The 9,532-nt window shown below is 44.6% G+C and overlaps 1 protein-coding gene across 1 annotated transcript in view; it reads left to right on the forward strand.

Moving 5' to 3' along the window:
• bco1l (beta-carotene oxygenase 1, like) overlaps positions 1 to 9,110 on the forward strand; it is an 11,923-nt gene extending 2,813 nt beyond the window's left edge. The window contains exons 4-12 of the mRNA XM_079495676.1: positions 487 to 634; positions 2,706 to 2,853; positions 3,962 to 4,182; positions 5,241 to 5,411; positions 6,003 to 6,098; positions 7,481 to 7,586; positions 7,777 to 7,871; positions 8,266 to 8,377; positions 8,858 to 9,110. Of these exons, the coding sequence (XP_079351802.1) occupies positions 487 to 634; positions 2,706 to 2,853; positions 3,962 to 4,182; positions 5,241 to 5,411; positions 6,003 to 6,098; positions 7,481 to 7,586; positions 7,777 to 7,871; positions 8,266 to 8,377; positions 8,858 to 9,015 (1,255 nt within the window). The 3' untranslated portion in view covers positions 9,016 to 9,110. The remainder of the gene's footprint in view (positions 1 to 486; positions 635 to 2,705; positions 2,854 to 3,961; positions 4,183 to 5,240; positions 5,412 to 6,002; positions 6,099 to 7,480; positions 7,587 to 7,776; positions 7,872 to 8,265; positions 8,378 to 8,857) is intronic.
• The last annotated feature ends 422 nt before the right edge of the window (positions 9,111 to 9,532 follow it).

A 9,532-nucleotide genomic window follows, 5' to 3' on the forward strand; every position in this document is an offset into this window, starting at 1 on the left:
TCACCTACATGTAACGCCATCCCAGACTGCTCTAATCGTTGTGTCCTTGTGCCAGGGCCTTCACCTACATGTGTAACGCCATCCCAGACTGCTCTAACCGTTGTGTCCTTGTGTCAGGGCCTTCAACTACATGTGTAACGCCATCCCAGACTGCTCTAATCGTTGTGTCCTTGTGCCAGGGCCTTCACCTACTGTACATGTAACGCCATCCCAAAATGCTCTAACCGTTGTGTCCTTGTGCCAGGGCCTTCACCTACATGTAACGCCATCCCAGACTGCTCTAACCGTTGTGTCCTTGTGCCAGGGCCTTCACCTACATGTAACGCCATCCCAGACTGCTCTAACCGTTGTGTCCTTGTGCCAGGGCCTTCACCTACATGTAACGCCATCCCAGACTGCTCTAATCGTTGTGTCCTTGTGCCAGGGCCTTCACCTACATGTGTAACGCCATCCCAGACTGCTCTAATCGTTGTGTCCTTGTGCCAGGGCCTTCACCTACATGTGTAACGCCATCCCAGACTTCACTGACAACAACCTGATCAACATCATCCGCTATGGAGAGGATTACTACGCTTCTTCTGAGGTCAACTATCTCAACCAGATAGATCCGCACAGCCTGGACACCGTGGGCAGAGTGAGTGTATGCACGCACGCACGCACGCACGCACGCACGCACGCACGCACACACGCACGCACGCACGCACGCACGCATTCACACACACACACACACACACACACTCACACACACACACACACACACACACACTCATATGCACGTGCAGACATGCATGCATGCACGCACGCGTCGCACACACACTTGAACTGTTATAGATCCAAACACTGATCAAATGAAGGTTACATTGTGGTCAAACCAGATATGCACTACTTGCTTTGTAGCACACAGAGGGAAAAGATAACATACTGATTACATACTACAGAAAGTGAGCCAAGGAAAGGAAGGACATAGATAGAACAGTATTTAGCCTTTTATGGAAAAAGAAAATGTCTTTTGCATTCCTCCTGATGTCAGACCACAGAGCACAAGTTAGTGTAAGTGGCCCAGACTCCCAAACACCATGACAATAGAGCGTCACAGTCCCGCCCCCTACCAGGGCCCAGGAAATGATTCCCCGTTCATTTTCCTCATAGACTTTTCAAAAAGTATTTATTTAAAGACCTTTTAAGCCTCGTACAAAGCCAACTGGAGTTGTGACAAATCATGACGAACAAACAAAAAATTTGGGCCGAACAAAGAATTAGAAAGAAGAAAAAAAACGCAGGTTACAATATTGTGTTTATTGTCATGATTTGTCACGACTCGAGTTGGCTTTGTCCGCAGCGTAACTGTCTTTAAATACTTTTTGAAATGTCTATGGGAAAAATACATCGGGAATCATTTCCTGGGCCTGGCGTCGTCATGAAAGGGGGCGGGACTGCGACGCTCTATAAGTTGACAGTTATATCCCAAGGCCATATTATGTTCCACCAAAGGCTGATATTTCCTAAGTTGGATGCAAAACATTAAAGCTGCTATAAGCAATAATATGTCAAAATTTTAATGACCTTTTCATTTTTATTTATTTTTGGTATTCAGACAGCCAGCAATGGGTAGAACGCTCCCAAAAAAACAGATGTAGATGTAAACAGATCTAGGGGCCACAATCTGCATTCAAATATTTTCCTAGAAGCTTTGTCATTGGTCGATTTGCCTGTCTGCTTCCTGATTGGTTAGTCATTGCGACCAGGTTTTTTTCGACCAATGACAAAGCTTCTAGGAACATGTTTGAATGCATATTGCGGCCCCTAGATGTGTGTCAGAGACTAAATCTTTTTTGGGAGCGTTCTACCCATTGCTGGCTGTCTGAATACCAAAAAACTAAAAGAAAAAAAACATATTATTGCTTATAGCAGCTTTAAGTGTCCCTATAAAAATTAAATGGGCAGCGTGTTTCAATAATGCTGTTTCTAATTTCATCAGTGAACACAATTTTTACTGTTAGCAGATTCTATCTTGAGAGACTACATTTTACGGTACAAGGCCACAATGCTTAAAAATGATAGATCTACAAGTTAACAATGTGTCATGTTGTGATAAGAGATAAGACTGCATGCCCGCTGCGGGGAGGCAGGTAGTTCTCATCGGAACTTGCTCATTGCATGTAGATCTGCCCCCTCCCACATCGTCGATCTCTGTCAAAAACAAATCACTTCCATGCAGTTGTTCTGTGTTCTTTACAATAATCTTGCATGTACGTAGTTTATGTTTGGTTATCTTTAGGACGTGTGCACTCTGAACCATCCCGTTGCAGTAAAGATATATTATTATTATTATAATATCAGCACGGATTAGATAACATTATGTCATACATGACACCACTATGTATGTACGTCTCTAAATGTGCTGATGAATTGAAAATGGAGGACCCCGATGTAAACAAGTCTTAGTGCTTTTTATGGTTTTATCCTCGTAACAGTTTTTGTATTGACTTTCGTTTGAAATGTACCCCATTCTACAAATAACATTTTCAATCAATCAATCAATCAATCAATCAATCAATCAATCAATCAATCAGTGCCGAATCAGTGCCGAATCAGGCGGAAATGGAACCTGCAACTCTAGCAGCGCTGATGCCTTGCTCAAGCCTTTAGTTAAAGCTCTGTGTAAAGACATAGTAAAATGTACTTATTGAAGGGGTATTTTTCAGGCGAATTACAGGAACCACATCAACATCAACCTGGCCACAGCCCACCCTCATTACGACGACGAAGGGAACACGTACAACATGGGCACCTCCCTCATGAGAATGGGACGGCCCAATTATGTCATCTTCAAAGTCCCTAAAGACGCCACGGGTACGAGAACGTACACCACTCAACACGCAACACAACTAAACATGCGCACGCACCAGGGGTGTCCGTGGCAAGACTTTAGAGTTTAGATTACACACCATTATAATGTTCTTATTTGGATCATAAAACCCAATTACTGAATTTCAGTCTCCAGGTTTGCTTCAGAATATATGATGGCGCTTACTAAGACACCATATGGGGCTCCATTTTCGTCACCACTAAACCCCTTATCCCTAAACTTCTTTGCCCTTTTTAACTATTTTGCAAAACATTTTTGAATAGTTAAAATGGCCAGTCTGCAAGCTCACAACGTGTCAATGTAGATTGGCTAGTTGAACGATTAAAAAATGTTTTTCAAAATAGTCTAAAAAGGCAAAGAAGTTTAGGGATAAGGGGTTTAGCGGTGACGGAAATGGAGCCCTATGTATGGCAAATAGGAGTCCACTAGGACAGTGGTCCACAAAAGGCTTTATTTTCAAGGACCCCCATAACTCTGAGAGTTACAGACTTGTAATGGTCATTTAGGGCTAGCTCTTTGTGCTTGTCTACTCATTTTGTGTGTCCATGGCAAAAAATGAATTTTGACAAAAATGTCCATTACACCATCATCATCATGAATAAAAGGCACCGCTCACTTCACACGAGTGTGATTGTTTGGGGGCGCTATGTCGCCCCCTAACGCCTGGCTTTGTGGTGTGTGTGTGTGTGTGTGTGTGTGTGTGTGTGTGTGTGTGTGTGTGTGTGTCAACCAAGTCTATGGACTTTTTATGTTTGCTTTATGTCATGTACAAACATGACATCATGACATCATGTCATGTTTGTGCGTGCCCCAAAAGGTGCCACACAACTGCAATTTATGAGGTGTCGCGTTGTGTGATCTTAGATCTTAGAACTTTCTTTTATTTATTCAAGAAATTACTTAGAAAAATAATTTAATTAGGTATTTAATCAATTGAAAACCTTTTTTTGGGAATGTTTTTAAAAAATGTTTGAAATTATAATAAATGTAGGAAACCAAAAATTAAGAGACCCATAAAAATGGGTCCCGATCCAGTGTTAAGGAACCAGTGGTTTAGAGCACACGGGTGTGATGTTTTTGCTAATATTCCAGATAAGGAGCGAGGCAAACTGGCACTGCGCAAGGTGGAGCAGGTGTGCTCCATTCCGATGCGCTCCATGCTTTACCCCAGCTACTACCACAGCTTCGGGATGACGGAGAACTACATTGTGTTCGTGGAGCAGCCGTTCAAGCTGGACGTGCTGCGTCTGGCCACGGCATACTTCAGAGGAGTCAACTGGGGAAGCTGTCTGAAGTACGACAAGGAGGACAACGTGAGTGCCTTCATTCTTCTTCTTTTCTTTTCGGCTGTTCCCTTCAGGGTTCTCCTCCACACTACAGCGAATCAGCTGCCTCCATCTCACCCTGTCCTCTCTGCCTCCTCATCTCTCCTCTTTGGTGCTTCTATTCAGTGGTGGAAAGCTAAATGCGAAATGACGTCATAATGACGTTATGATGATGACACCCTGGTCCGGTTACTCCGGTGACGTTCAGGACTATAGGCCAGATCACAGCCCATATGGGGATGAACTTTACGTAAATCTTTACGTCATTTCAAGGACGTTTTCACCAGTTATATAATAATAATATAGCTTATTCTGGGCCAGATGTGAATAGTTGTGTTATGACAGGCCTCGATCGGTCTGCCAAACCAGGTGCACCGCGATGTATTCTATCATCTCCCACTGTACTTTACTCCTGCAACACAGAACCACTGTTCTGTAGTGGTTCAGAAGGTGCCTGACCTGTGGGCAACCAGAAAGGACAGAAACACTAACAATAGGGTTGTCCCGATCGGATCACGTGTTTGGAAATCGGGGCCGATCTCATTTTCAAATGATCGGAATCGGACCGGGAGCAAAACAACGTGATTAAGGGACATCCAGGGACGTCCGTCTTAGTGGGCAGAATTGATCTGACTAGTCTTGGTTTGACTAGATCAGGCCCCAATAGAGACTTCACTAATTCGTCCAGGTCCTGTCCATGCTTGCTGCATGGGAAAAGTACTGAAGGTTCTGGAACTGGTTCCGTTCTAGATTCTTGAACCTTGGTTCCTGTTCCTAACCCAACTTTTATAGGGTTGTGAACCAATTAATATTCAGTGGAAACACTATCAACTGGTTAAAAAAAGAACCAAACTGGTTCAATCCCGGTGCAAAAGGGGCCTTTGTCCCGTTTCAAGTTTTCAAATATACAAATGTCTGTCTGTCTGTCTGTCTGTCTGTCTGTCTGTCTGTCTGTCTGTCTGTCTGTCTGTCTGTCTGTCTGTCTGTCTGTCTGTCTGTCTGTCTGTCCGTCTGTCCGTCTGTCCGTCTGTCTGTCTGTCCTCCAGACATATTTCCACCTGATGAACAAGAAGACAGGCAAGGCCGTGTCCACCGTTTACCGCGGCGACGCTCTGGTGGTGTTCCACCACGTCAACGCCTACGAGGAGGACGGCCATGTTGTCTTCGACATGATCACCTACAAGGACAGCAACCTGTACGACATGTTTTATATAGAGGTTAGTAACCATAGCAACCTGTACGACATGTTTTATATAGAGGTTAGTAACCTTAGCAACCTGTACGACATGTTTTATATAGAGGTTCAGGTTAGTAACCGTGACAAACTATACGTTTTATATAGAGGTTACTTGGTATGGACCCAAATGGGTCCTTTTGGCTTCCATTTGAACACTCTCAGAGTGACAGACTGTAATGATTTCTAGATATTTGGGCTAATAATGTTTTTTCTACATTGCACTCATTCACTCCCAGTCTTCTGCCGTATAGTCTTGACAACTCACCTCTTCAGACTCCACCTTAGACCGCAGCACTTTCCGTAGTACTTGCCTTAGCCTCGACGACCTTGCAGGCACATGCAAAGGCTAAAATATGTAATTTAGATAGCATATTATATGTAGACATAGCAGTCTATAGTGTATAGTTATAGTTTCATTGTACAGATATTCTATTGTTCGACGGATGTTAGGTTCTTAGCTTACTTATGATCCTTGAATATTTCTATGCATTTGATGTATTACCATGTGTTGTTCTTGCTTACTGTAAACGCTCTGGATTAAGAGCGTCTGCTAAATGCCTACATTATACAGAACATGAAACAGAACGCAGACGACTGGGTTGAAAGCAGCAAGGGCTTCTCTCCTCCCGTCGTCCAGAGATTTGTACTGCCTATCAATGTAGACCAGGTGAGACACACACACACACACACACACACACACACACACACACACACATACGCGCACGCGCCAGTGTGTTGATCTCGTCTCTGTAGTCGGACTCGTCGTTGTTTCACTGTCGTGTTGTCCGCATACTTTATGATGGTGTTGGAGTTGTGTGTGGCTGTGCAGTCATACAGTGTACAGGGAGTAGAGGAGAGGGCTCGGCACGCATCCCTGGGGTGCTCCAGAGTTAGAGGGCCAGTGGGTCAGATGTGATGCTGCCCATTAGTCACCACTTGATGTCGGTTTGACAGGAAGTCTTGGATCCAGTCGCACATGCTTGGGTGTAGCCCAATGTTGATATTGATGTCATTGACAGCCAGGGGCCGAGCTAAGCGAGGCCGCGCAAATGTATTTATTTATTTCCCCCAGATGGTCTAAAAATGAGTTACTTTGACCAATTTATTACCAATCTCGTACACCATTGCTCACGAAAGCAACACCCTTGACCCAATTATAGACACTGCATCTAGCTTTTAATTAAAGTTCCCCGGGCATTGTTTTGGGTCTTTTTCTCAAGTCTCGAGTCAGTGTGGAGATTACCCGGCGGTGTTGCTGCCCCTCCGGGCTCATGGCTCTTCACAGACGGCACACAGACAGCAGCCTCTCCGCTGAACGTGTCAGTGTTGCTGCCCCTCCCGGCTCATGGCTCTTCACAGACGGCACAGAGACAGCAGCCTCTCCGCTGAACGTGTCAGTGTTGCTGCAGTGGTGTGAACTGTGAACCGTGCGGTCACTGGTGGTGCCGCTGAGTGCTGACAGCCTTCTATATAATGCTGCGCACATATATTATATATATTTAAAAAATACCCAGCAACATTTTTGGGAAGGCTAAGGCGCGATTCATACTCCTATTTTAGAGCCGAATAAAAGTCGGTTCGGCTCTGTAGAGCCTACAATGTGACGTCATTTGAGGTTCGGGGGGGCGGGTACCGTCCTAAAGTCGGCTCTTCGGTGCTACTGAAAATTTCTGACGAGCCGAAATCATTTCGGCACTACAGCGCCGAAACAGCGGTAAAATAGGAGTATGAATCGGCCCTAAGCCTTCCCTAGCCTTACATACCCGCCGCCTATGGTGGTGCTATAACACTCAATTGAAAATGCAGACTTTGACATAGTTTTACTGAGGTTAGGTTAGGGTCAGCTATTTCAAATACTAATTTGTTAATTGTATGGCCTTCTTTCTCTCAACTTCAGTGTTCTATATTTGTATGTCTGTCTGTCTGTCCTAAAGTGTGGCATTGTTGAGAGGGCCATTCACACTGAGCACTATAACTATAACTGCAGCCTGCCAGCGGTGTTGCTGAGCAGGTATATTTGTGAATGTTATCGTTATTGTTGTTTTCCAGGACAGTCCCCAGGGCACCAACCTGGTGACGTTGTCAGACACCACAGCCCAGGCCGTCCTGCAGAAAGATGGCTCTGTGTACTGTACTCCTGAAACGGTCTTTAACGGTATGATGATATTAAAATATATACTGTACTCCTGATGATATCTTTACAGGTAGGTATTATATAAAATATATTACATGTAATATAATGTGTACTGTACTCCTGATGATCTATTTACAGGTTATTCAATATATTAAATATAATATAATTAGTGCTGTAAAATACTAACATTATATCATATGTTTTGGACCAGGGTTGGAGATGCCGGGCATCAACTATAAGTTCAATGGTAAAAAGTATCGTTATTTCTACGGATCCAGAGTGGAGTGGTCTCCTAACCCTAACAAGGTAATACAACGTCTTGGACAAATAATATATAATGTAACAGTAAAATTACGAAACGGGGGGGGGGAGCACCCCATTATATATTTTACAATATATAATGGGGGTCCAAGAGATAGAAATGCCATTAAATGGGGGTCTGTAGACTAATATGCATGACCTTGAAATTAAACTGGTTGAGAATCATTGCTAGAGCCGTAACAATCTTCTCTTATGGGGGGTCCCTGGCATATCTCTTCAAATGGGAGTCCGCGGGGCTAATTAGTGTCAATTTGGGGGACCTTGAGATGAAAAAGTTTGGGAACCACTGCCGTATAACATTGTCTGTCTGTCTGTCTGTCTGTCTGTCTGTCTGTCTGTCTGTCTGTCTGTCTGTCTGTCTGTCTGTCTCTCTCTCCAGCTAGCTAAGGTGGACATAGTGACGAGGGAACACAAGGAGTGGACTGAAAAGAATTGTTTCCCGTCAGAGCCGGTGTTCGTGGCCACGCCAGGAGCCGTGGAGGAAGACGACGGTAAGGAGGAAAGCCACGACCCGTACGTGGGCGAGGTTGACACTGGGAGTCGTGTTATATTACGGTATAGAGACCGGAGAAACGCTGTTTAGTGTGGTTAAACAGCCATTAAGAACTGATTCTACGAATGTCTTCTAAATCCTAACAGTTTTCTGTTAGTGGTGCTCAACCTATTTCACATCAAGGACCCCCAGAATTATCTGTATTTGGCTGCGGAACCCCATCTGCAAATATGTAGTTCCAGGGACCCCCCCCCCCCCCCCCCCCCGCTCTGAAATATAATATAGGCCTATATTCAAAGACTTGTGCCACATTTTCATGTTTCTTCCAAAATAGCAGATCTACAAGCTCATAGCGCGGCACTCGCGCTATGAGCTTGTAGATCTGCTATTCTTCAATAGCAAAAGTATAACGTAATGCTTTAAAAACACCAAAAGGGGTTCCCGTCCTGAAAGGGTTCTTATTCCACCGTAACTGCAGGTGTGATCCTGTCCTCGGTCATCTCCCCGGACCCGGACATCGCCCCCTACCTGCTGGTTCTGAACGCCAAGACGATGGAGGAGGTCGCCCGAGCCGCCGTCGACGTCACCGTCCACATGGACCTGCACGGCATGTTCATCCCTTCATCACCCATGTAACGCCTCACACAGCCAGGGGGAGGCAGCGCTGCTGCTTAATGGAGCTTAACCCACCCTCATGCAGGGAACCATGAGATGGCCCCTGCCTGGACCTATGGCTGCCATATATGAATAAATGGAATAATAAATAAATGCAAAAACTAATAATTTTCGCACCCTGACTCTGTTTGACGAGAATAGAACAGAGCCTTCATTAGTATCATTAACACTGACTCTGTTTGACCAGAATGGAACAGAGCCTAGTATCATTAACACGACTCTGTTTGACCAGAATGGAACAGAGCCTTCATTAGTATCATTAGCACTGACTCTGTTTGACCAGAATGGAACAGAGCCTTCATTAGTATCATTAGCACTGACTCTGTTTGACCAGAATGGAACAGAGCCTTCATTAGTATCATTAGCACTGACTCTGTTTGACCAGAATGGAACAGAGCCTTCATTAGTATCATTAACACTGACTCTGTTTGACCAGAATGGAACAGAGCCTTCATTAGTATCATTAGCACTGACTCTG

Source organism: Electrona antarctica (genome assembly GCF_951216825.1).
Source record: "Electrona antarctica genome assembly, chromosome: 24".
NCBI lineage: Eukaryota > Metazoa > Chordata > Actinopteri > Myctophiformes > Myctophidae > Electrona > Electrona antarctica.